Source organism: Girardinichthys multiradiatus, chromosome 20 (genome assembly GCF_021462225.1).
Source record: "Girardinichthys multiradiatus isolate DD_20200921_A chromosome 20, DD_fGirMul_XY1, whole genome shotgun sequence".
Lineage (NCBI taxonomy): Eukaryota > Metazoa > Chordata > Actinopteri > Cyprinodontiformes > Goodeidae > Girardinichthys > Girardinichthys multiradiatus.
The window spans coordinates 17,188,969-17,216,383 of NC_061812.1; the positions used below are offsets into that span (position 1 = coordinate 17,188,969).

General features: G+C 36.3%; 1 protein-coding gene across 2 annotated transcripts in view; it reads right to left on the bottom strand.

The window, feature by feature from the left end:
• col2a1b (collagen, type II, alpha 1b) overlaps nt 1-27,415 on the bottom strand; it is a 64,088-nt gene that overhangs the window by 30,399 nt on the left and 6,274 nt on the right. For both annotated transcript variants that reach the window (XM_047347292.1, XM_047347291.1), the window contains 28 exons: nt 27,294-27,326; nt 26,473-26,526; nt 25,208-25,309; nt 24,118-24,195; nt 21,247-21,291; nt 20,221-20,274; nt 18,324-18,377; nt 17,378-17,431; nt 16,684-16,737; nt 16,536-16,589; nt 15,082-15,126; nt 14,913-14,966; nt 14,662-14,706; nt 14,453-14,506; nt 9,284-9,382; nt 9,079-9,123; nt 8,538-8,636; nt 8,323-8,376; nt 8,085-8,192; nt 7,699-7,752; nt 6,534-6,632; nt 4,450-4,503; nt 3,138-3,236; nt 2,806-2,859; nt 2,324-2,377; nt 1,853-1,906; nt 988-1,041; nt 28-72 (listed from right to left, as the gene is read on the bottom strand). In XM_047347292.1, coding sequence (XP_047203248.1) covers nt 28-72; nt 988-1,041; nt 1,853-1,906; nt 2,324-2,377; nt 2,806-2,859; nt 3,138-3,236; nt 4,450-4,503; nt 6,534-6,632; nt 7,699-7,752; nt 8,085-8,192; nt 8,323-8,376; nt 8,538-8,636; nt 9,079-9,123; nt 9,284-9,382; nt 14,453-14,506; nt 14,662-14,706; nt 14,913-14,966; nt 15,082-15,126; nt 16,536-16,589; nt 16,684-16,737; nt 17,378-17,431; nt 18,324-18,377; nt 20,221-20,274; nt 21,247-21,291; nt 24,118-24,195; nt 25,208-25,309; nt 26,473-26,526; nt 27,294-27,326 — 1,752 coding nt within the window. The remainder of the gene's footprint in view (nt 1-27; nt 73-987; nt 1,042-1,852; nt 1,907-2,323; nt 2,378-2,805; nt 2,860-3,137; nt 3,237-4,449; nt 4,504-6,533; nt 6,633-7,698; nt 7,753-8,084; nt 8,193-8,322; nt 8,377-8,537; nt 8,637-9,078; nt 9,124-9,283; nt 9,383-14,452; nt 14,507-14,661; nt 14,707-14,912; nt 14,967-15,081; nt 15,127-16,535; nt 16,590-16,683; nt 16,738-17,377; nt 17,432-18,323; nt 18,378-20,220; nt 20,275-21,246; nt 21,292-24,117; nt 24,196-25,207; nt 25,310-26,472; nt 26,527-27,293; nt 27,327-27,415) is intronic.

Below are 27,415 nucleotides of genomic sequence, written 5' to 3' on the forward strand. Positions count from 1 at the left end.
GTTTATGGTGAAACCAAAGGGACTTACTCTGGGTCCGGTGGCACCAGCAGCTCCAGCTTCTCCTGGAACGCCCTTAAAAATACACAGACAGTAAAGTTAGCTGAAGATCAGCTTCTGTGTATGCTAAACTTAATAGAATAAAAAAAATATATTAAAAAAAATTGCTGTTTTGACTTAGGCAAAATTAAATGATTTCTGATTCATGTTGACAGAAATTATTTGATAATTTAAAAAATACTGAACAATGAAACAGTGACAAGTTGTTTTGTTTTGGCTTATTGTATTAAACATTTTAAAACAGAACTTGATTAAGGTTAGTGTGCTAGCAGTTTCTGACAGCTTATCACAGAAAACCGCTGGTGGTTCTCCTGGCGCTATGATTAGCATGGAAAGTATGGGGCAGAAGCCAACTACTTTTGTGACTAAAGGATAGAACAACTAAATACAGCAAAAACTCCCCCTAAAATATTCAGCTGCAGCAAAATAGAACATTTTCATAGGTAGAGATTCTAACAAAGTTTTTGGTTCAGAAAAGCCTTTCACTAACCTGGAAATAAACAAATTGTGGAGACTTGGGAGGAATTATTAAACTGATAAATCTCCACTTTTTCTTTACATACAAGCTATTGTTAGCAGTGCAGTACAGCTAGTTGCAGCACTTTAAAAAATAAGCAGTTAAAAAACTAACAAAGACGTTGATTTTTTTCTTTCTCTGTCAACAATTACACGTTATTGTTAAGAGTATATGTTTGCTGCTGCTGATATGTTCTGTTATTATTTACCACTATCAGTGGTTCATTGCTAATAGCAATGAGCCATATCCTGCAAACAAGTCTATATATCTATTTATATATTAGAAGTGACCTTGCATGCATACATGGTGCTTAAGAAATGCAGGAACGTCTCTGTATCAATAAAGCAAGTTATCCTGTGTGACTGGGTCAATTTAACCTTTCATCATATCTGTCATTAAAAAATTGTACCAACCTGGTCTCCAGGTTTGCCTCCCTCACCGGGAGGGCCAGGAGGTCCGGGAAGACCCTGTACACAGAATGAAAGAAGAAATACTTTGTAAATTAACACTGAAGGCAACAATATGGAATCTGTATGCTTTTTGCTAGATTCTCAGTCATTCAGGTCAAGGTATATGAAAAAACTGAATTAATAGTCAATGGGCTTCTTTTAATTCTTGGAGACATTTCAACCTCTTCCGGAGGTTCCTCTTCAGTTCTGAGTTCTTGGTGGGGAGCAATTCACATGCAAATCTGTGCTGCTCATCCTAATCTATGATTTCTTCTGTTTGCTTCCCTGGTCATATGTATTAAGGTGTGAACGTCTTTGAAAGGAGTTTTAGTGCTTTGTTATATGTTGTGTGTACTATTCCCACTGCTAAATAAGCATATTTTTACTTTAGCTCCACAGAAACCTGACCGAAAATGTCTGTAGTTGTTCGTCGGTGATGCTTTGGGACAGTCAAATGTATGAGCTTTTGCAAGCATCGAGTGCATTCATTAATTTCAGTCTGTATCATTTATCATGTCACTGCAATTTACTTTTCTTATGTTGTTTTGTCAATGTAATGTACTTTTTCCATCATGTTAAGCACTTTGAATTGTCTTGTTGCTGAAATGTGCTACACAAATAAACTTGCTTTGCCTCTCAACTTCAAAAATTTATTTCAATCAGACAGCACTGAACGTGATGAGATTATTTTTGCTCTGCTCATAATAATAATAGTGATAATAATAACAGGATAATAGGAAAAGGAAAAATGTTTGCCTCTAAAAACAGACTAAGTTACATTTTGACTTCAGATAGAGACAGGAAGTTGGGAGAAAAAGTACAGACTTACCTGAAAACCAGAGGGACCGGGCTGTCCTTGCTCTCCTCTCTCCCCAGCAGGGCCCTGAACGCATAATCTATTATTCATAATTGTTACCTTTTATAATAAAGATCATTAAATGCGATTCATGTAGACTTTAATGGATACAATGATGGAAAAATATTAACATATGTTTCAATAATGCAGCTATACATGGAATTGTCTGAGAAATGTCTTTTTAGGTAATATACACTATTTATAATGCCACAAAAAAAAACTAAAAAACTTTCAGGGTGGCTGATGGTGTGTGAGTCAATTTTGCCATCCCATAATGCTCTGACATAAGTGTCAAGGACTTTTTTGTTCCAGACGGAGCAATTGTAGAGCCAGTCTGGGGAAACTGAGATACTGAAGGGAGCTTCCAAGTGCAGACTTACTAAAGGAAAAGATAACATCAGTGTTTAAGCTGTACAGAGTCGGATGTGGGAGGAAGATACATACAGCAGGGCCAGGGGGTCCAGCCGCGCCCGTTTCTCCATCTTTTCCAGGCAGACCCTGAAGAGAAGGAACAGATAAATATCATGAGTTTAGCCAAAGCCAAAGGTGATGTTATTAGCTGACGGATATCTCAGAGGTATCGCTGGGCTATTTTGTAACACAATTCTCTTATGGAGTCTGAACTGAGAGGGCAAAAACAGATAAATGTAATTCACTCCTGCAACAGAAGATCTTTAAAATGTTTCCTTTAAAAAAATTGAGGCTGCAGTTTAAAAACACAACTTTACATTATATGATTTGGTGAGCTCTGAACTGAAAATAATCTCAAAATAGTTGTTTAGAGTTTTGTTTTTCATAAATTAATCAATGCTTCATACGGATTATATGAGACAGACGTTCTAGCATATATTATAAAGTGGGAACTACATGGCAGTGCCAACATGATTTCTTTCAAACATTATTTAAAGTGAAAAAGATTAACTTACCCTAAGGCCAGGAACTCCAGCCAGTCCTTTCTCACCAGATTTACCGGGTTCACCCTAATAACAACAAAAAATAGAAGGACTTGTTAGTCAAAATGCGACAGCATCTACGATTGGTGCTGCAACTATTTTTAGAGAGGAGAAGGTGCATATGTTGGTGCAATAGAGCAAAGCAGATGGTGCTAATCCAGTGTATTGTATGGTTTTGTTTCAGGAATATCTTTTCAATCAGGGCAAATAAGAAATCATCTATCATATTCACCCTCAATTGATGTAATGATCAGATAAATCATCTTATCCCATAGGACAAATTCAGATTTGCATTTAATTCTTACAGTTGCTCCCTTTGGTCCGGGGAATCCCATAACACCAGGCTGTCCTCTGGCTCCCTGAGGACCAGGGGGTCCTGGACGTCCATCCTCACCAGGAGCTCCCTGGCAAATTCAAATCAAGTCAGTTACGAACATCAGAGGATGATTAAATGCTTTAGATATGACAGAAAGCCTAAAGTTGCTGTGGCTTGACGTGAATGTTAAGAAAAATATTAACATGAAGTAAGAAAATGTCTGATCTGAGTCAGAATTGTTTGTTTATGAGTTTTAATGTAGAGGTTGTAGCAATAAACACTTTATAGCAGGTGAATAATGGCTGTGTACATTTCCTACAGTTATTATTGAATTACGTATCCCTTCCTGGCTGTTTTAATAAAATATTAAACACACACAAAAGTCCTTATACTGTAAGGTTATTTCTTGGCTTATGAAAAAATATGAACACATTAGATTTTATGTCATTGCTTTGCAGATTATATCTTCCATCTTATAAAGACAAAACAACAATTCCTTGCAGCCTCTATGGGGCTGCCTAAATGACATTAAAGCATGTAATTTCTTCTCGATGGCATCCTAGTAAAAAACATCTCGACACCTTGATTTTGTCAACTGTCTTTTGAGATTAGGTTGTGTAGTGACTTAGGGTTGTTTTTATTGATTTGTAGGGATTTCCTCCTGGTGCCGGTCATTTCAGCCCCTTAGTAATTGTGTACCTTTGTAGATTGGGTCATTTTAAACCTTGCTTTCTTTGGGTGCAAAATGGAGTTGTTTGCCACAGGACAATTTCATAGACCTTGTGACGGTGGTGTCTCATACCCACTTTGACAAATGACAATTTAAATCTTCTATTTCATGCTCAAAGTCTAATGTAAAGACATGTGCTTTTATGTCTCAAATAAATAGCATCTAGCAGAGTTATTTGGTTTGAGAGAGAAAGAGTCAGCTGTCCCAAACAGGGATTTTAATTAAATCATCAAAAATATAATGTCATAATATCTTTTGGTAAATGATGTACAATTGAATCTAATTTTATTTAGAAATTTGACAATTTCTGTGACTAACTATCTTCATACCTTGTTAATGTTTCTAACTATAAAGAGAAAACATAGGAAATGACAAAAACTGTGTCATAAATAGCAGTACAAAACGTTTATCCCCCTTTGGTAATAATTACATTTTTCTGTGAAATCTTTCTTTTAGAGCATTTCCACATCTTGCTTAATTCATGAATAAAACCAGTAAATCCAACAAACTAACAATAAATACCTCTTTGCAAATGAATCAATACAGTTATGACACAAAGAAGTGCACCTACAGAAGGTCCGACTTTGCCCTGAGGTCCAGCATCACCAGGACGACCAGTCAGACCCTGAAAGAGACCAAGAACAGAAAAACATGAAACCAAGAGATGGTTCTTTTAGAACATAGACAGAACAGGGTTGGGAAGGGAAAACATTTGGCACTGTGGAGAACTACATTTACACATCTGACTGACATTTTGTGCAGAAAGCAGCAGTTTGACACCTAAAGAAAAGAACTATTAACTGACACTTGAATGGGAGCACAGAAAGGTAACTGCAATACTCTGTGCTTATGCAAGTGTGAAGAGATTTAATTACCTCAGGAGCTTGTAAAACTGCTGTAGAGGAAGTATTAAAATTGTTCATTTTGATCAAGCTTCAGAGAACAAGCTATATTTAGATATTCTGTCAACATGCTGTCAGAGCACCACCAGGTTTAAACTCAAGTTCTGAAAACTATGATCTAATAATGTTTGTTTTTTTTAAACTGTAAGATAGGATTTAGGAGGAGTTCAATGTTAAATGATCTGCTGTCAATAAAATGAAATTTGCGCTTAGTCTAATTTAAATAGTAGCTCCTGGGTGTCTCATGGTTTGTTTTTTACTTTAATTGTATGTGCTTGATGGATTTTATTTATAAACTTTGTGCATTCATTTATCTCCCAAATGCAAATGAAAAAAAATTTGTATTTTAGATGACATGCTCTTAAATGCTAATAATTCATAACTCTAAATTTATGAATTATTGGCAATTAAGAGCATTGGATAGCATATCAATCAAAATTTATCTTCATCTAGGAAAAAACAAACAAAAAACTATTAGTTTATTCAATTGAAAGCTTATGTCAATAAACAGATAAAAATGTATACATATTGTCATCCTCTGATTCAAGTGTGACAGATCTTTAAAATTTATTGCACTTTATTGTTATTGTGAATAAGTATTTTATAGGATATATTTGATCTGTATAAATAATACATTAAAATCTGTTTATTTTACCTATGGCTACATGAAACCTTTTTTTTTTTTTTACAAAATTGTTGCACAATATGCAGTATTTCCAAGAGAGAATGAAGATGAACATGGTATGTAGGGTGTTATATTAGCTTGTTTGTTGATGCTTTAAAATATCTGCAGATTAACAACATTCAGATGCAGTCGCGGCTCTCATATTAATAGTGCCCCGTGCGAACTGCTCTTTCCCACCCACCCCACCACCCCATCACTATTTAGATTAAACAGAGCTCTGTAAGAATTAATGATGCTGTTTGTTACATGATAAAAGTGAATTGAGTGCACGTATCACTGGCATCATCAAACAGCACTGTGAACACAGTGAAAGCTCTGTGATCTGAGAAACATTTAGGGCAAACTTCAGGTTCTTCATGCAGAAAAAAGCTGTTATGCATAAATACATCTGTCTTTATGGAGACTGTTGTTGATGAATCTATATTGCCTTTAAAATGAATAAACTAAAGGCTTCTGTATTTTCCATGTTTGAGCCTGCAGCAGGCAGGGAATGAGACCTGAGACAGCAGAGGCGAGTAGAGGAATGAAGCTGTGCTTTAATGCATTCAGTCTATCTAACTATCCTCTCTAAACATGGCAGAAGACAGCACAGCCAAAATAATGGCACATGTGTATTTAAATTATGTGAATGACCTATTGCTTTGATGGAGTTTGGAATTAAAAGTCTCAATAGACACATTTTCCATCAAAATCTCAGACTCATTTTGCTTTTTGACAATTAGAGCAGGAAAATAAGTTCATGACTGCAATTTTACAGAATTTTTCTTTCCAAATTAAAAAAAAAAGCAGTTCATGTTAGTGAAGAAAGACGACTAGAATTAAACAGTTGCAAATATGGTTGCAAATACTACGTGATGAAATAACTTTAGTGAATGATGTCATATTCTACATATTAACTCTTTTTCATATGAAATGATGAATAAATGAATGAAAAACTAGTTAATTTTGTGACTGTGATTGTAGTTCTAGATGTTTAGTTGATGAACTATGAACAATAAATAATTCAGTTTTAACTTGCGGGATTTAAGTGTGAACTGGCAGAACTCTGTAAGTGTAGGAGAAACTTACCCTTGCACCAGGAAGTCCAGACTCTCCGGGACGGCCAGGGTCACCAGTGGCCCCCTTTGCACCACTGGCCCCAGGGGGTCCGCGCTCACCAGGGGCTCCCTACAAAAAAAAAAGAATAATTAAATCAGTAGGTTAAGCACAGGTTGAGTGTCACAATTTCATACCTCTAAGGAAATACGTTTTCCTGTTAAGATCGTGCAGCAGTTCTTTATTGACCTGCTGGAGATGAGAACATTAAATTCTGATAGATTCATTTAGTTTTAAATGAGACTGTCTGCGGGAAGATAATGTTAAATGAGATATCGGCCTAAGTGATATGGCATATGTAGGTCACCGGTGCATGGTGGGATGTGAACTATGCTGCCATCTTGTGATCACTAAGCAGAATTACACTAAACTGTGGCGATAGATTTGAATAAAATCCAAAGGAAACTGGAGAGAGATGTTTTGATTAACTAATCTGAGCTCAGTGAACTCCAAGGTGTTGAGAGACTCATAATACACATCATTAACCATGTTATTTAATTAGTTAAAAGCAATATAACTTGATCTGACAGGAGGTGGTACATTATCTTAATAATAATAATACATTTATTTATAAAGCATTCTCAGTCAAAGCTCTGCAAATAACAATAAAAGCAATGACCAAGCTGAACATTTAATTAAAAATTGTAGAAACACCCAAATCCAGAAATAAAGTTCACATAAGCATAAAAAATAACATTCATAGGAAAGATAAAAACAATAGAAATCAAAAATCATAAATGATCACAATACATGATTTTTAAGGTGGACAAATTATATGTACAACAATGAAATAATCCCATTTAAGCCCTAAGATATGTTATCAACGCATATGAATACATTAATCTTACACAGATTTCAGCTGCCTAAAGAAATGAAACTGCCACTGATTCTTGGTCTTTGATTTTCCTTAATCCAAAAATAATTATCCAGTTTTCAACTCTGCAGACTGAGACCAAATGAGACCAATCAGCAAAACATAGATCTGAGTGAGGTTAAAGATTGTTTGAGGCAAAGTAATATCTGTCAGATTTAAGTTTTTAATTTCGAGGTTTATATCTTCTTATTGTTGGATCTGAGGTTGGGAAGCATGTTCATTACATATTCCTTAAATGTTAATCTAACTGTAATGATAACTCACCTTCTGACCAACAAGACCATCCTGACCAGGGAAACCACGGTTACCAGGAGTTCCCTGAGTAGAAAACACAGAATTCAGGTTTAATCACAAATAAAAAACATTTAAGTAAAATCTCATATAAAGCCTGAAGGAGATTCCCTGGAGGAACCCAAGTAAGCCAGAAACACAAATAAATGAAATAAATAAAATAATAAATATATTAATAAAACGTAGTTTGATACAATTATTTTATATTAAAAAATTCAAACTATGTCATGCCCAAGATGTTACCCTTCATGCAAAATACGCACCAGTTTATCTATTCTTTTAGTGGAAATCCATTAATTTAAACTTTGTAAATGAGAAATTGTGTGCTTTCTTGAAAACAACAGATTGGTGTTACTTACTCTTTCTCCTGGAGGTCCAAGAGGTCCAGCAGCACCAGGCTCACCTCTGGGTCCTCTCTTGCCTTCTTCTCCTTGTGGGCCAGGGGCTCCCTGAGGGCCTGCCGGGCCCTGTCAATAAATTCAATTTGTACAGAAAAACATTCACCAAGTTTGTGTGAGAAGAGAAATAATATTTGAACATAAGATGAACCATGCAATAATAACAAATGGAGCTGAGTAAAATAAAAACCAAACTCACAATTTCTCCTTTGGGTCCAGCCTCACCCTTGAATCCTGAAATACCTGGGTCTCCCTAGAGTTGATAAGGAAAAGTAGTTAGAAGGAACAATGTTTTGTAGTTCAATCATTCTGGATGTGAAATTAATGTATTAATGAAATTAAGATAGGTAGTGTCCAAATAACAGAGCTCCAATAAATTTAATCTTTAAGTAAACTGAGTCAAAAAGTATGTACAGCTGTTCCTTTTGGCCCAAGAGGTCCAGTCGCTCCCTGAGGTCCAGGAGGCCCGCGAGGTCCGGGGAAACCAGTAGCACCTGCAATACCTGGAGCACCCTACAGAGAGAGAGCGAAAGAGAAAAAAGAAATGAAGTTGGTTAGCTGACTGGTCACAAAGACATATGTTGACTGGATATAAGTAATTATCAATAAAGTAGGCCAACTAAGTGATTGAAGCTAGTTGTGTTTTGAAGTAGTGTACTGCAGTAAATACTTAATAGTTGTTTTTATCTGTGTTTAAGCATTATTAATCTGCACTGCTACAGCCACTGAATAGGACTAAAAGTAAGTGATGATCAGTCTCCAATTTACACAAAATAAAGGGTAGTGTAAACGGATTTTGATACAATTATAGTGCACACATCTATATTATAGATGCAAATATATTAGAAATGTGTATTGCATATTTTAGTGTAACTCCAGAACAAGTTTCAGCTAAACATAATTTCTGTCTCAAAAAATAGCAACTGAATAAGGAAACAACAACAAAAAAACTCACTGCTGAGCCTTTTGATCCAGGGATACCATCAGTACCAGGGTTACCCTGCAAGAAATAAGAAACAACACTTGTAAAAATGCGGAAATAAATCATCTTCATAATTAGATGTGCTTGGACCCGACTGGAAACAGCGTATGCTATAATAATTCTTTTCTTTATTACATACTTTTTTTCCTTTCTAATGTTTGCTAATGGCATCACTTACAGAGGCACCAGACGGTCCAGGTGACCCAGGAGTGCCAGACTCTCCACGGGGTCCCTGGGCTCCCTCAGGGCCACGGGCGCCGGTAGGACCAGCTTCACCCTGAGTACAAGACAAAAGGACAATCATTTAATAATCTGTGCAGAGCAAATGAAATTTATCATCCTAACCTCACAGAAGTACCAGAAAACTCAGAAACATTTAGTCAATTAGGGCTCCAAAATGAATGAACTAGAAGGAACAAACTTAAACTGGACGTGAATACGTTAAAACGATTCCTTTTCAATTACATTAGGTTATTTAGTGTCAAATTATCACACTCCTCTAGGAAACCTGTTTAGCAAAAAGCAGATTCAATTAAAAACCAATTACATGCGGCCTGATATAATTCACTTGCAATCAAACAAGAAGACATTCAGTTATTTACTCATTTAAAATGCAGACAGGTCTATCTATTCGCCACTGTTACAAAGAAAAACATCAAGGCACTCGATGCGCCTCCATGAAAAGAAGAAAAGTTATTATTCATTATTAAAGTTATTGGCCCTCATGTATTAAGCATGCATGTGGCAAAAAAAGCGTTTATGATCATTTTTACGCTCATTTTAGGATTTTTTAATTTGAACATAAGCTAAAATCCTACAGAGGGTCTCAGATCATGTACAGCTGTATCCAAGTTTGTATCAGTGGGGTTGGTTAATGATTTATATTGAATAATTTATCTTTACAATTTTAAAGGTTGAATGCCAAACCAACAAAACGTTTGCTTCTAAAATAGGAAGTATTTTCAATAAGCAGTGACTGAGCTTAGGATTTCTCAGAAAAATGGCTGTTGTACTGGACTTTGTGTGTGAGTAATTGCTGACTGGTTCCACAAAACATTTATTTGCCCCAATACAAGATCATGAGCCGCTTGTAAGGACCTTTAAACAGTTTGCAATGCATACTTATTGTGCATTTTTTGGTGCAGGAAGTGTGGGTTATCAAGCTTTAAATTGATCTTTTTTTAGAGTGATCAGTGGCTACTAAGTCAATTTCATCTTCCAAGGCATGTCATAATGGAGTTACACTGAAGTTCACATTTAAAGAGTGGGGACCTGGAACTCCGACCCAAATGCTTTGGGACTATGGGGCCTTTTAGCTGGATATCTGGGAAGGGAGCAATTGGACACAGGTTACTACGAAGTGTTGCATTAGGATACTAAATGAGAAATAGATGTGCCTTGGAACAGCTGGATTAATATCTGAGGTCGAGTTTCTGCAAATTCTGCGACTTAGGCCAATCACACTATGAGTAACTAAGACATAAATCAGATGTGTAACTTGTCCTAAGATAATTTTTGTTTCCCAGTTAGGGTCAATAACAAACTGTAAAACAAAGCTAAATGAGGTACTTAATTTTTGTGCATGTAGAAAAGGCTTCCTGTGATTTAAAACAATGGACATCTTAAAAGGCCTGGGCACTTTATTTTTAATAACACTAAATCATACAAATACCTTGAAAACAAATCACAAAAGGACCTCTTTACTTAAAGCACGACATCTTTCACATCTTTAGAGAATTGTGGAAATGTTTATTTTTGTAAATAATGTTCAAATAATTTTTATTTTTTTCCTTCATGGCTGTTTTTGCTTGATGTGCTGCAGTCTTATCTTTTTCCACTGGCAACAGCAACAAAATATTGTTGCATTCAGGAGTCATTCTAATTTTGGATAGATCACAGTCACAACAATTGGCGGCCATCAGAGACTGCATGTTCTTGCAAACCTTGAAGTGGAACTCAATCCATGCATCAGCATATCAGGTGATCTCAGTGTACATCAGAAAATCAATCAGCTGCAATTCTTCAGTACATTTAATTGAAAAGTCAGCATGCTTTAATTAAGCTCAGCCTGCCTGAACATCTCCATCTTCTACATGATGCTGACCATTGTTCTTCCTCCTCTTCTCTGTGTTTCAAATAATATCTGACTAAGCCAGTTTGTCATTAATGCCTCTGTTCTGCCCACTGGCCTCAGAATAAAGCTAAAGCATCAAATACAGAACACTGGATAATGCTACTGCTTCTAATGACTTTCATTCCTCTCCAGAGCATATTTCCACCTCTTCAGGCTTTCTAATGTGTTCCCTACTCTCATCACAGATCACAGTTTCATCTGCAGACATTAAAGCCAAAACATTGGCAGTCTGGTGTCTTAAACAACTTTAAAATAATTATTTTCATTCCAGGATGCACATGTGTTCTTTACACTTCACAATCAACTAAAAGGTCTCAACATAAAAAAGGGTTTTACGCTGACCCACAAATATTACACCTACTTTCCCCATTTCCTGATTATCCCAGTTTGTCCTTCCTGCAAAGGCAATGATGCAATACAATCCTTCTCTGGACATATATCTTTCAAAGAACTGGCATGATATAACAAACAGAATTTGACTGTATTGTGTTAAAATAATGATGACTGATATCTGTCTATGTGTCTATTTGATTGGATTGTGGATTGTCATTCTTGTATACATTATTTCTATGTAACTGGATATAAAAAGTCTTAAGATGATATTTGCTGTGAAATAGCAGCATATAAAGAGACTAAACACTGTATATATACATATTTACAAAAAAAACATTTGACTTTTTTTCCATTTTTGTATATTTTCTTTTTAAATTTCTTCATTAAGAACAAAGTGGAACCGCAGTCAAATTCCTTGCTTGCGTGTGCAATCTTGGCTCTGAATTAAAAATATTTTTCTGCCCATTCCACCATCAAATTTTCTTGTCTTTTCTGAGCTGCCCAGAGGACGCAAACAACAGTTTTCCCTTACCACGTCTGCTGAACCTTTCCAGTCATCTGGCAGCTCTTCCCTACCATCTCAACTGTCTCAACTCCTTCTTAAACTTAACATTCTTTCTTTTTTAACTTCCACCATTTAACCCTTTACTTTGTTGACTGTTGTTGCCCATAAATATGAGAAGTGTTCTGAGGCCATTTTCAAACACTGTGATGTGTTTTATATTACATTTTTAACAAGTGCAAAGCATTTAAACAGTTGCAAATCTTCCCAGGAGTGGATGTCCCTGCTAATTCACCCCAAGTTCAGACCAAGTAATGCTCAGAGATTTTTCAAAAAAACTGAAGAGCTCCATCTCAGACTCTGAAGGCCTCACTGAGTATATTAAATATTAAAGCTCATGACTTGAGAAAACATATAACGCTTGTTTGGAATGATGTCACGATTTATGTTGGCAAACTTGCATATGAATGTGCCACAAAAACTTTGGTTACTTTGACAAATAGGATCAAAGTATAGATATCTGACCATAATGCACTGTGCTTTGTATGTAGAAAACCTACACAACCACCTAATAACAACTGTCAAGTATGGTGGTGGAGCGTTTTGAGCTCGTCTCATAGCCACGGGAAAAGGGGAGAAGCAGTCAATAAGAAGATTATTAACTTTGCTGTATATTAAATTATTCTAGAGTCAAATGGGAGGCCTAACTGATTCCTGATAGGAGATTCAGGACAATAATACTCAATGCAAGAACAAATACATAACATGATGGCTGAATATATGAAAATATCAAGAAGTGCAATGGTCTAGTCAAAGCCGAGAACTTAACTTAATTGAAATGTTGTGGCGAAATCCTTAATAGGTCTGTGCATTAACTAGTGCCAGCTGACTTTAGAAAAACAGAAGCAAAATTGCTCCACAACAGAGAGAAACTAACAAAGAAACAAACAAAGTCTATAGATGCTAACTATTAAATCACAGGGTGTACTTAGTTTTTTCCATGATTGTCAGATTGATCAGGGCATTAATATACAGACTGTGTTATATAGTAGGTTACATTACTAATATTTACTAACTTAATCTAGATTTATTTTATTAAATCCACTGTAGATTATTGCTAAAATCTATATAACCAAAATGGACAAAATACTCACTATGTTGACTTTTCATTGCCTCCCTGAAGTTTACTTCACCAAGCCAAGTGAATAATATTTCGCAGATGTTTTGATTCAGCGTTGAAAAAACTTGGACCTCTATTCAAAAGAACTATTCTGGGAACCCTCCTTCTGAGGGCACAGGGCCATCATTTTACTACTGGTATGCAGCCTCGTGGTGGTGAATGAAATTCCTTTACTAGCAAAAGCAAAATAATAGCAAAGAATTATGCCGGCCTAATGCTGTGACATAAACAGAAATATTATGTCTGCAAGAATACTGACATTATACAGATAGATTTTTTTAATTTTGGCAAAATTATAAGTGCCTAGAATTTACCGTCACTTAAATGAAGGTGAGAACATAACAAAAATTGTTAACATGCATTTTTTTTAATACAAATAAAAAAATGACTCTTTAGGAATTTCAGCTGCAGATGAAGAAAGTTTAATAAAACTGTCACTTTTTTATTTCAGGAGTGCAGTTTATTCAGCTGAGGTTCAGTTAACTGCTGTGGCCAACTTTTGTTCCTCTGTTAGAGTTGGTTCAACACTTTTCTCATGAGGTTTAAAGTAAGAAAGAAGAAAAAGTAAGATGAGACTGTAATAAATAAATGCTAAAGAGAGAAAAAGCAGGTCTCTGAAAACAGACACTGAGTCAACTGCTGTAAGAACAGCAGAAGCACGTAATATATTTTCTACGGTTTCCCATCAGGGGACATTTGTACAGTCACAAAAACGTTCACATAGAGTTTCTCACACTCTTCTGCAGACAAAATATACCATATGTTTTTATGTGTGTTATTAAAATGCATTAACACACAAAAACACATAAACACACTTTACCCCACCCTATACTGTGACAACTTTAAGTGGAGCTCTTGGAATTTGAAAAGAGATGCTCTATTTACAATTCCTAAAAGATTTTCCAAATAAAAAAGGGAGCCAAGTCGGTCTACCATCGTGCATGAATAAATCATATGCAAAGCAGGAAGAGAAAAGAAATACAAAAACAGTATTTGAAGATGAAGATAAATACCTAAAAACCCTCCTTCTTTATTTTACTACCTAGATGGAAGCAGGGCAGAGCTCTCTCTTTTTGGAAAAAGATTTACAGAATGTGATTTTTTTTATTGAGGCTAAGACTTATAAGACAGAAAAAGAGACACGAAAGTAAACACAAGGACTAAGTTGATGCTACACTTTAGTAATCTTGTGGCCTACCTTTGATCCAGGAGATCCAGGGAAGCCCGGAGCTCCAGCAGGACCAACTGGACCCTACAAGAAGAAAAAAAACTGGTGAGACATGCAGCTGTTAAGGTTCAGACTCTGCTATCACACCAAACCCAAATTTCATACAGTAAACTCAACTTGTTACTGGGTCTGAATGCAAATATTTTAAGTGGTTAAATGATATTTAAAATGATACTTACTGGAGGACCAGCAGGACCAGACAAGCCGTCATTACCACGTGCACCCTGAGCAGAGAGCACAACAAATTACATCAATGGCTACAATAAATAATAGTTTTCACATAGTTAGCCTTAATTCATTGAAGATAAAAACAACATGCAATTAAACAAATGAAACGATAAAAACAAATGCATAGGCAACAAAAAAACATGTCATTAACATGTTACATCTGTATCCAGGTAGGACATTTAGTGAAGAAAGTTGCACCTACAGCAGCTCCAGTGGATCCGGGACGTCCTCGCTCCCCAGGCAAACCACGCGGTCCCTGTGAAAGAAAAAGAAATCAGAAAAAGAAGCTTTTAATATCAATTTACTTTTCTTATTATCTGTGAATAAGTGTTTTTTTATGTGTTGTTCTTGTGTGGTCAACAAACACCCACCATGGGTCCAGGTGTGCCGCTCTCGCCTGGAGCACCAGCCTCACCCTAAGAAAGAGGGAGATACAGTTCTTAGTGGTAACACAATTTAACAAAACTTACTTAAAAGTTTATGTTTTATTAATAGTTATCATCTGTTGACTTTCTAATGAGGAATTAACAAGAAGGTTAGTGTTTATGCACTTTGGTGCATGTTTACCGTATAACCATGGTTCCCAGGCAGTTGTACTGGTACTTAGGCTGCCTTTAGTAGTGGTACTCAGAGGAGATTCTGATATCAGCTACTTACAAGTTAAATAGGAAGGGAATTAGCTATAATGTTTATATAAATCCAAACAGCCAAAAGATGAGTCATTAAAGCACCTTCATCGTTGCATTTGAATGGGTACCACTCAATAATAAGTTCAGCTGAGAATATTTTGAGAACCCCCTTTCGTTGTCCGATGAGCTAACCCCTCCCACTTACTTCCCTTTTCTTAGAGGTATTATATCTATATTATTATATCTATATCTATAGTCAAATATAAGAGGTTTACTATATGTTGCATGGATTACATGGAAAGATCTCACCTTATTTTGACACCCCACAGTAGAAAGTGGAGCAACCTCCATTTAGCTCTGGAATATCAGTGGGTGTGAAAATAACATCAAGCCCAACTCACCGTGGTTCTGGTTGCAAGTCAGAAAACCAGTTGGATTTGTTTTTCTACTTGATGAATAGGCTAATTACCACAGGCAACACAAGCTAATAATCATGTACAGTTAGGCCTGAATTATTCATACCCTTGACAAATTCATATCTTAAATTACTTTAATTCAACCAAGAACATTTGTTTATAGAAAATGAGACATAGCTCTATCAAAAAGTTAGAGAACAGTGTGAAAGGAGTATACATTTTGAAAAATTATAGAAATCAAATGAAATCTATCAGATTCAAGTTGGGACTCTGGCTCCAACTTTAAGTCGGGACTCTAGTTCTGACTATCTGATAAATAACAGGGTATGAATAATGTTGGGCTTAATTGCATGTCTGCATTCTATGCATTAGGACAATTGAGGAACATGTTTACAAATTGAGGATGTATTTATTTTTGGGAAAGATTTAATGAAATACAAACAGTATATCGCAGCAGCTTTCTCTGTGTGTTAAACACATGGCAGCCAAATTGGATTTTGAGGTGAATTTGATCAGAAACATCCATCTTTCCCTCTTGTTATTATGACATCAGGGAGTCTTGAAATTTAGAATTTTTTTACTTTAAACTAGAAAATTTATATCTGAAACTTTGAGTGGAAAATAGGCATGTTTATTCATGACAAGTCCTGACAGTGTGGTGATACCTGGTAAACGTATGGTCAGACCAACTGATGTTGTAGCAAAGTGGTTTAAATTATTGAATATCAAGTACAACCTAACTAAGAGGCAAACAGATGCAACATGAAAACAAATTCCCACCTTAGCACCAACAGCACCAGTTTCTCCCTTTGCACCGTCAAGACCTGGATAACCCTGCAAAGATGATAACACAGATAAGGCACAGTAAATATTCTGAGAATTATTAGGCCCATGTTTGGGTAGGAAATCTTTAAAGTGCCAAACTCACTCTGTGTCCCTTGATGCCCGGCAGACCCGGAGTTCCTGGGAAACCACGAGCTCCCTGTGCAACGAGAGGTGGAATATTGGAGATCACTACAGTGCAAGGACAGAAGGCAAAGCCAATTTCTTTCATTTTGCATGATCTTATTATTTCTAAACAAAGCCGAAAATAGATCTGTTTTGTGAGAGAAATGCTGAAAAGTTGCAGCTGGTTCCGCTTGTGCTTTGATATAGTCCTAAAAACTGATTTAAGACTGGAAACATTTTCATCACCTTTTTACACAACTAATCTCGTTGAAACACAGTCTGTCTGTCTTGAGCAGCTCAGTTTATATTGTGAGTGCTAAATTGTATTACCAGTAAGTGAGACAGGTGTTTTAAAATGTACACAGAAACCACAGTAAATAACCGACTGTTGATACAGATCTGAATCAACAAACTGTTTTATTCTTTGAAATCATATGCAAGTTGAAGGTTGGGTTTTCTTTATTGTGAAAAATACTGTTAATTTAAGCGGCATTTGTCATGACACACGTGACGGTTATAAGTTGTCAAAAAATGAAAAATAATTCAATCATTAAGTTGTTTTACTTGCAATATTTAATTTGCATTGTAACATTTTTCTAAGTTAAAATCCTTTATTTAAGGTTTCTGCACAATCAGAAGGATTTGGAAAAAGTCAGCAGACTGAAGGAACTCACCTGAGGTCCGGTGGGTCCACGGTCACCTGATTTCCCTGGTTTACCTGGTTCACCCTAAAACAGACATATTAGGTCAATCACACATGAGTCAGTTACATAAAAATATATGTTTAGTTTTTTTGTGTGTATTTGTTTTGTTTTTGCAGACATTGACAGATGCAATGAGCTCTCCTAGTGGACACAATATGAAATGTTATGTCTGCTGCCATCATGTGGACAAAAAGGGGAATTACAAATAAAAAGTCAAATGAGTGTCTTCCATGCAACGTAACATTAAAAGCCAGCAAAATAATTATTTGAACAAGTGGTATTCCAGATTATTAACAAGATCGATTGTTGATCTATTTAAAACTGAAGGAGATCAATGTCACAAAGTGTGTAATCAGCCCCAATAAGAAAACAGCCAAAACAAAGTAAAGCAACTTAACAATGCTTTATGTTCTCATTCAAGACGTCACAAAGTGAAATTGAGAGTATTTACAGATTAGGTTTTAGGGAGAATTTGAATGATTTTCCCAAAGGTTTTAGCATGCTGGAATATTGGGACTCTTCGCCTCTTAACTCATGAAAATTTGCACTGTTGGACTTGCAAAATGTTTGAGTAAGACTGAAGTACCTAAAAGAGAAAACATATATTGTCCAAACTGGGAAAAACAATTGAAATCAACTGATGAAAGAAAACTGAAAGCACTCATGAACTCATGAAGATTACAGTTTTGTTTGTTTAAATAAATAAAGTGTAAAAGTGCAACCAACACATTTCACACATTTTTACAAATGTTTTCACAAGAAAATCAAAGTTTTAACATGTCATTATTGTGACTATTTGCTCTAATTGACAGGTTCTTAAATAATTCACCTATTAAATATTAGACCATCATTAGGACATTTTTTTAGTTTAAATGCAAATTAACAAGTTTTTAAAAAATCAATCAATTACACTTACATCATCTCCGGGTTTTCCAGGAGGTCCAGCAGGGCCACGGGGACCCATGGGGCCCTATTGATACAGGAGGGAGAAAGAAAGAAAAAAGATGAGACACAGGTGAGGGACAGTTCCCATTTAAAACCAGCAGGGGGCCACAGTAAACAGCTTAAACATTTAAAATGTTTGTGATGACAACTGCAGCTGCTTTTCTTTCTGAGACCATGCATGATAAGAGCAGAAGCGCAAAATAAAACTAAGATAAACTTGAAAAATTATTTAAGATTTGACCTGTCAGTCCATCTACTATTAAATTAATATTAATTAAGGAATATGAATAAATCCAATCACATTAAATTGGGAATAGTGTATTGTGTAATAAAAATCCTTAACAAACCAGCTTTTTGCTGCATTTTAGAGTAAGAAAAGGAAATCTGTTTCATTTAAAGTATTAGCAAAATTAAGAAACAAAAGAAAATATGTGGACAAAACACTTTGATACAAACAAACTGCAAGATTCAGTTTGCCTTACTGTTTTTTACCTTTCCTACTTAACACTCACTCATCCAGTTACTGTTTTCTTCTTATATTACATCCTTGATGGGATTTTTAAAATTTGTTAATTTGTCTAATAGAGATCAAACATTGTGTTAATGGTGGTTAATCTTTAGAGTATCCTAAATTCATTATTAAAGTTATCTTTTCTTCTTTTTGATCCATGATTGTTCAAGCTAATGAAGCGCAAGGCATTTTTAATTTTATATCCTGACAGGAAACACCATTACAAACATTTTTGATTCACAACTAAACCTTTCACTGGACTGCACACTGCAAACACTCTGACTCCTCAAATTATATTCTGGAGCTGATTTCTGATTCTAATCACACCTAATGATGTGCTGGCAAATTTTAAAAAGAGAAGGCATGTCAGTGTGATCTCCACATGAGCAGATTATCACAGCAGTGGGGAGACCTCGTCCGTTCTGCCTGCTGAGAGGAACAAGGAGGATGGGAAATATGGATAAGAAGACCTTAGGGCGTTTTGGGGTAGTGAGGGGCTACACCAGAAAAGAAGAGAAAACTACAAAAAAAAAGTAACAAAAAAGAAAAATTATCTTGCTGGAGAAAATCACATTGGTCTACAGTAAGAAGCAAGCAAGACAAAAAGCAGCACATGGACCAATTTGAGCCAAACCATCCCCTGTTAGATGACTGGTTTGGGTAACAGAATATGAGACCTAAACTAGGAACATTAATAGATCACTAAAGATAATCGGAGACATTAAAAGTGTAGCAACTGGATGGGGACAAGATAACTGTTATAGCAGTTGGTAAGAAATGAGGGACAGACAGGAAATTTAGCTGTTTTCTGAACACAGATATGTTTTAGTTGAAATTGTAAAACCAGTGGGATTTCCTGTTTATTGTGCTGCTGATTACTTTTAGCAATTCAAGCTAATAACAATAGATATTTCTCCATTCTATTCCATACTCACAAACAGGGATTGTGCAGTATGCATGCTATAACTTTAATGAGATAGAAAACAGGACTTTATCAACACTTTTAGTTTCTTTTATGTGTTCACTAGCAACATAAAGCTGTACCTTCCAAGTCGGAATGCTGAACTTGGGGGCCTAATATATTTTTAAGATTTGGAACCCCCAGGAACCTAATCCTGGCAAGTAATATTGAGAAAAACTTCCTTGTTTACATCAGTAAGTTTTATTTTGTAAAAATAAATTGAAAGCCATTAACCTTTAATGGTTTTCAATTTATTTTTACAAAATAAAATATGAGTAAGAAGTAAGAAAAAAACCAACAATATCTGCCTATGGAGGAGGCAACATAGCAGACAGAAAGTATTAAACCAAGGAGAGCTGTTCCAAGAGAAGGAACATTTCACCGCAGGATACTTACAGCTTGTCCAGGCTCTCCGGCCTCTCCTGGGCTGCCTTGGAAACCTTGTGGGCCCTGAGAGGTTGAGAGAGGAGAAAAGTGATCTGATGAGAGTAAAATCTGTTTTACTCACAAACACAACAGGCTTGCTAAACACTGATTCATTAAAAAGCAGAAATATAATCATCACAAATCGACCAAAAACTATTTTGCTCTAAAAAGATAAACTGGATCTTTAAGACATAGGTTCATCAAATTCTTATTTGTCAATTTTTCTCAAAATTTATGTGTAAAAATATTACTTTCTAAATTTAAATATCATTAGATCAATGAAATAAGAAAATAAAAGATGCACTGAAACTTTTAAGGAATAGATTTAATTATATAAACAATAATTTAAAGATTTTAAGTAAAAAGAAGTCATGCAATCATTTTAAAAGAGTTTACCATCTACAGTATGTGCATCCTATTTTAGGTGACAAACATCACTGAATTTGAAATTATACCTATGAATAAAACAAAGGACGGAGGCAGGGCAGGTGGCGCTGTCTACAGGCTGGCAGGAAGGGCTGAAAGAGCTAAAGCATGGTTGCAGTGTGTTGCAGCAGAAAGAGGAAGGGTGTGTTTTTGTGCATGTGTGTGTGGGGGGCTGTAAGTCCACATGGAGTATAAAAGGTAAATTGTCAGGTGTTCCATAATCTGTCTGGGTTGTGGCACAGAAAAAAGCACCACAGCTTGCAGCTGGGAGACGGAAGTCTTCTCTGAGTGCCGGAAAAAAGCCCACAGTCTCATTTAAAGGAAGGCTGAGTGTAAACATTCATGTCTGAACACTTGTGATATGCAATCTTTCCTGGAGTCTGAAAACTCAGTGATCATATGGAGGGCAGTACAGCTGTTTAATTTGTTATAGGAGCTGGATCATGAACAGCATGTGCAATTAAGCATGCACTTTACAAATGTAAGACCTTGGCATGAGTACACTGTGTTAATCATCTCTACAGCTGCTCCAAGCTTAGGTGGTGTGTTCAGAGTAAAGCAGGTACTTACAGGTGATCCTGTGGGGCCAGGTGGTCCCCTGGGTCCCATTGGGCCCTGAGGGACAGAGAGGAAACCAGAGAAGCAACATCAAAGTGGTGTCCATAAAACTGCTACTAAATAAACACATAATTTACACTAGAAAACAATTCAATTTTCACATCAAATTTCTGTTGAAACACATTGGTAGGAAATATAACCTACATGTTTATCCACTTAAATCACTCTGCAGTTTTAAAGGCACATCACCTGCTTTGCCCCAAAGCTACATAATACTCAACAGCTCTACCTGTCAAAACCATAAATCGTTAGAAATTCCTCAGTAGCATTCAGACCTTCTTGTACCAGTCCTCCCTATCATCTTTTTTAAACATACCCTGATCCTCTTTAAGCTTTGTTCCTACTTGAGGTGAGTTTCTATATATTTAAAGCTCACTAGATGTGCCTATGTTCTCCCAAAAGCACAAAAAACTACTAATCCTACTATATTTTTTGTTTTAAATATAATTCAAACTAAAATCTCATGGTGAAATATCCAGTTGAAACTCAGATTTGTCAGACTGAAGCTTAATCTGCTCTGCGAGAATTTCTGCCTGGATTCACACGCCAAAATAATTTTTACTTTAACTTCATGCATCAGTGCACAGCAGGATAGAATTACACTCTGAGGGGTTGATATATGACATTCCTAATGACTTTTCTGTCTGACACACTAAAGAGAAATCCAGAGTAAAAGAAACATTAGGCAGCTGCAAGTTTGTGCTAAAACTGTTTCCAAAATCAAGTTCTACTGTAACAAAAAAAACACAAGAAAATCCTGGCTTATCCTTCCTGACATATCGATAGCATGTTCCCCTTCATTAATGGTGTGTTTGTGATCCCCTCAATTAAAAATGCTGGAATCTGGCCAAAGTAAATGTCATAGAACTGTACATTGGTCCTTAGAAGTGAATGAAAGTCACCTTTCATTGGGCATATGAAGCCCAAACCACAGTGAGGAAAAGCTTATCAATGGTGCTTATTATGTTCAGGGTTTCTGAATATGTGTTTGAGTGTGTCTGCATTTCAGTAAAAGTACTATTAGAGTGTTTGCTATGTATATATGCAGGATTGATGTTGAAGTAAATGATTTATGGGTCCATAAAACATCAGTCTAGATCAACTGCCCTTCCTCCAGAGGGTTGAAGAACTGCCAAAGTAAATGTGAATCTGCAAAAAAAGGCACAGAGTTTTGTGGAGATCTGTCAGACAGACCTCTAGTGACAGCATCAGGATGAACACAGTGAAAATTGGGGATCAGATCCACTCTAGTCACCTCCCTCTCTCCTTCCCTTCTGCCACAGACCCCAGCTGGGCTGAAACTCTCGAACTGCCGAACTGCTCTGTGGATCCCTAAATAGGTCCCTGAGTGCTCCTTGCTCCATTTCAAGCGCACTGCCTTTTTTGTGAGCTGGAAATATAATGATGATCAATAGCGGTTTCCTTGGTTTCAGTAATCATCCATCTTTACTCCTTCTAAAGCATAAATATTCCAGCAAAAATCAGGATTTTGTGCTGTTTGTCCAACATCAGGGGAATAATGGCACACTTTTACATCTTAACCTAATCTCCAAATAATTTCATAATGATTTATTGTTGTTTCTTCTGTTCATTTAAATCTGACATGGAAAATGATGAGGTGTTGGCCTTCCAAGACATAATTTCTTGCCATGGAAATCTTCAGATGAAAATGCAGGGAAGTGACAGAAATCTTTTTTTTTTTTTTCTTTTACAAATTCCGCTTCAGTTTTTTGGCTGCAATTTGCTTTGAGTTGAGGTTGCTTTAAAGAGTGATCAGATGAAATGCAAGTTTATAAAAACTAACCGAATCACAAAAACATCATTTGTATTCATTTGCCCTGCCCCAAAATGAGTTGCAGGCATTATTTTCATGATCTTTTGTTCTGACTGAATTAGAGAAGCAAAATGGTTGCTTTAAAAGCTGCTTGAAATGGTTCTTCCTTTGTCAGCCATGGTTGCTTCTGAGCATAAACATGCTGTTAGGTAAGGATATTGCTGCTGATGTTGTACCCCAATCACCCAATAAACAAACCATGAAGAATGTCTAGAAGTGTAATGAGGATCCAACTAAGGGGTTAGGTTGACACCACTGCAGAGCTTGATCACAAATGGCAACAGACAGATGTGAATATTTATGCTCACACAGAGGTGTAAAGACATTGACGTTGGCCTAGTGTCAAGAAGGGAAGCAAAGACAATCCAAAGCAGTCATTAAGAACAACCTGAATTACTGCAGAATGTACCTGGTCTGGACTGCAGAGGACTAGGTTACAGTTATTATCTCTGATGAACACATTCAGACTTAACTGTGTAGAAAAAAATTGTCTTGGGTAAAAAAGATGAATGCTAGCAAAAGTCCTGCATCATGCTGATAGTGCAACATCTTGACTTGTAAAAGGGAGAACATTCACTCACAATTTGCCTATAAACACTGCCATGAATAAAGAATGGGATCAAAAAATCCACTAATTGAAGCAATTGGTTGAGGAACAATGTTTCTCCATATGAAATATATGAATTGTTTATAATTGAACTCCAGTTTACCATAGAAACATCTAATTAAAGATCAAATGACAATTAGGCGGTAAAGTCTGTGAAAAACAAGATTTCTGTCTTAAAACCAAGACAATACTGTATATTTTTCTTCAGTAACAGAACAGAAATCCTAAAACTGTGGAGATGATCCTGGTCCTCAAGTTTGAATGACTTTCTGGATATTTCTCTGGATCTGCTTCAATCTGTGCAGCAATAATGCACACTCAGTTAAACTGTAAAGGAAGAACATAGCAGCTGTGCCAGGTCTCAGTTTGGTCTCTTTCTCACCATTGGTCCTTGCATCACGCCCATCTGTGCACCGCCAGCTTTCTCGTCGAAACCACCCGCCATCTGAGCAGCAAAGTTCTGGAGTGGATAAAATGACAGATCACCAACAATTAATCAGTCAGTCACTTAGTCAATATGTAGTTAACAACGTATTTCCAGGGTTCTGAAGAACTCATAAATAACAGCTAAATCATATCTATCTATCTATCTATCTATCTATCTATCTATCTATCTATCTATCTATCTATCTATCTATCTATCTATCTATCTATCTATCTATCTATCTATCTATCTATCTATCTATCTATCTATCTATCTATCTATCTATCTATCTATCTATCTATCTATCTATCTATCTATCTATCTATCTATCTATCTATCTATCTATCTATCTATCTATCTATCTATCTATCTATCTATCAATCTATCTATCTATCTATCTATCTATCTATCTATCTATCTATCTATCTATCTATCTATCTATCTATCTATCTATCTATCTATCTATCTATCTATCTATCTATCTATCTATCTATCTATCTATCTATCTATCTATCTATCTATCTATCTATCTATCTATCTATCTATCTATTATTGGCGCAGCTGATTCTTCACTGAACTGAATCTTTTTGCATCATTTTGGCAGCAGTGGGAATCAGCTTCCTAAAGATTGTCAGCTTCAGGTTATTGTGTTAATCCTGATGCACACAAAGGAGAGACAGAGGGCATGTGAACATTTTTCACAAAGACTCTTCTCACCCCTCTACTGAAAAACTTCTTTCCCTTTCCCTCCTTAGGCCTATCTAAGCACCCCAATCCCCTTCAGCCTCCCCTCCCTCCTTTCTTCCACAAAGAATGAGAGGCATTTTGTCCATTCTCTCACCGCATCCATGCCGTTGTATCTCTGCTCCCTCCCATCTCCTGAAGTTTCACACATCTTTTGTCCTGTTTGGACTATTTTTTGCTCTTCTATACCCCCTCTGTCTCCTTAATCCAGCCACATCTACTCTAGTCTCTGCTTTGAAATTGTGTGTAGCTCTTTCATGTTCTAACAGACACCTGTCGTCCAGCCAAAACATGAGATACTTACTCCACTAAGGCCAGGGGGTCCATTAGGTCCTGGAGGTCCAGGGGGTCCAGGATTTCCAGGGGTGCCAGGTTCACCATCTCTGCCACGAGGACCAGGGCTTCCCTAAAATAGACGGACATAGTAAAAATAAATCTTAAAAATAGATAGAAATTAACAGAATATATTCTAATGTTGGGTTCTGTGAAGCATTTTCTAATAGTTAATAAAATATAAATAATAATTTGTATCATAAATTTAAGAGTAAATGAAATGATTAACTGTGCAAATACGACTAAAGAATATTGCGTAGGGGAAAGTTTCTGACATGTTTTCAAAGATTTCAGAAAACAGAGACCACTCATTTTATGGAAATATGGATAAAAATGGCATATTCCAAGGTAATGCTGTCTCCATCTTCTTCTGAAAGTGAAGAAAAGTCTTAAATAACAGTTTTATGGTCAAACGTTCGTTCATTTTTAGGTCTAATGAGCAGTTTTGATAGCTGCTGGCAAACAGCAGGGACAGTGTTAGCAACTTTTGATAGTAGGCCACAGCTCATATGAACTATCTTCAGACTTCACTGATTGTTCAACATGAAGTAGCTCGACTTGTCTAGTTCCAACAATGAGGAATCTGGAATGAAATATGCCATTGAGACACAACAAAACAAAACATTCAATGTTTAAACAACAATTTAAAGTGTTTTCATTACAGGTTGTGTTGCATGCCTGTGATTTGTCATGCCAACCCTGCATACCTCTGTGCAAGTAGTGACAAATCACCCAGCACGCTGATCCAAAACAAAAAGTGTACTGAACATCTAAAACGTTTGCTGAGCTTCTGCTTGCCAAATATAAATTCAGCTTATGTTTAAATCTGCATAAACATGATAACTACCGCAGCTTACAATCACATCCGCCTTGTTACATTAATGAGGCGATCAAAGCAGATGCAGATTTCCCACGCCATGTGACTGCGAGGCCTCTGAGGGAAGCCGACGTTTACATTACCAGTCTCCCAACAGTCTCACATCTGTTAAACAACACAGACCACAGAGCCTAATGGAAACGACACATGACTAGTTAGACTGTGGTGCTCAATGAAAGGCTACCATTATCCAAACCTGCAAGCTATAACACACCCACACACACACACAGACACCCTCCAGGAGCCACAGCTATCGGATTCAATCGGACATACTGTACTTGTTAACATAGCATGGAAGGAGTGTAGTTTTTTTTAAAACTTCAGGAAGACTTTCTCATTTTAACGTATATGAAACCAACCTTCTCTCCTTTATCTCCTCTCGGTCCCCGGGGTCCCTGCTCTCCTGGTGGGCCCTGGATAACAATGAGGTACAAGTTAACAACGTTATAATTAATATCCATACAGGTGATGTGAAGAAGAAGTTGCAAAATTTAAACCCTGATGGTTTTAGTTTTCAGTCAATGCAGCTGGCACATGCATTAAAACTTTAATTTAATCTCAGGGTTCCTATGTGTTTTTTAATTCAAAATTGAAACCTTTCCAGACTGAAAAGGTCCATATTCTGGTTAATTTTCCACCCATTTGACATATTATTACAAACATTCTATTTAAATTTACTCCAAATAGTTCTACAGTGGTCATGCTTTAAATGTTAAAACCTAAAACCCAAATGCAGTAAGTAAGAAAGCAAACAAACAAGACAGGAACCAACACTTCTCTGTTGGTTTTTCTAATGTGTTTTATTTTCTCTAAAACGCCTGAGGTTCCTCCTTAGAAACATCTGTCCGTGAAACATCTGCAGGTGCATGCATGTGCTAATGGTTTCCAAGGATTTAAAACTCAAGATTTTCATGGTGGATAAAAAAACAGCTAACTGTTTGGGGCCAAAGTGGATGTAAACTGTTCATATCAACTAATGTTGGGAATTTCAGATATTTAACTAGGAGGGAATAAGGTCTATAAACATTTTCCATACTTATCCAGACCTAGATAAATCATGAAATCAAATTCTATACCTTTCCAGACTATGAATGTCTGGATAAAAATTCTTCAAATATTTTTGAAGAAAGCTAAAGAAAAGGGAAACGTATATGCTTTAAAATAGAGAAAAGGTACATACCATTGGGCCGGATGGTCCTCTTGGTCCTACAACCTTGGTTGGAAACAGAAAATAATCAAATAAATAATTTATTTTGTAAAAAATAACTTTAATCTCACTAGTTCTGCTTAAGGTTTGCATTT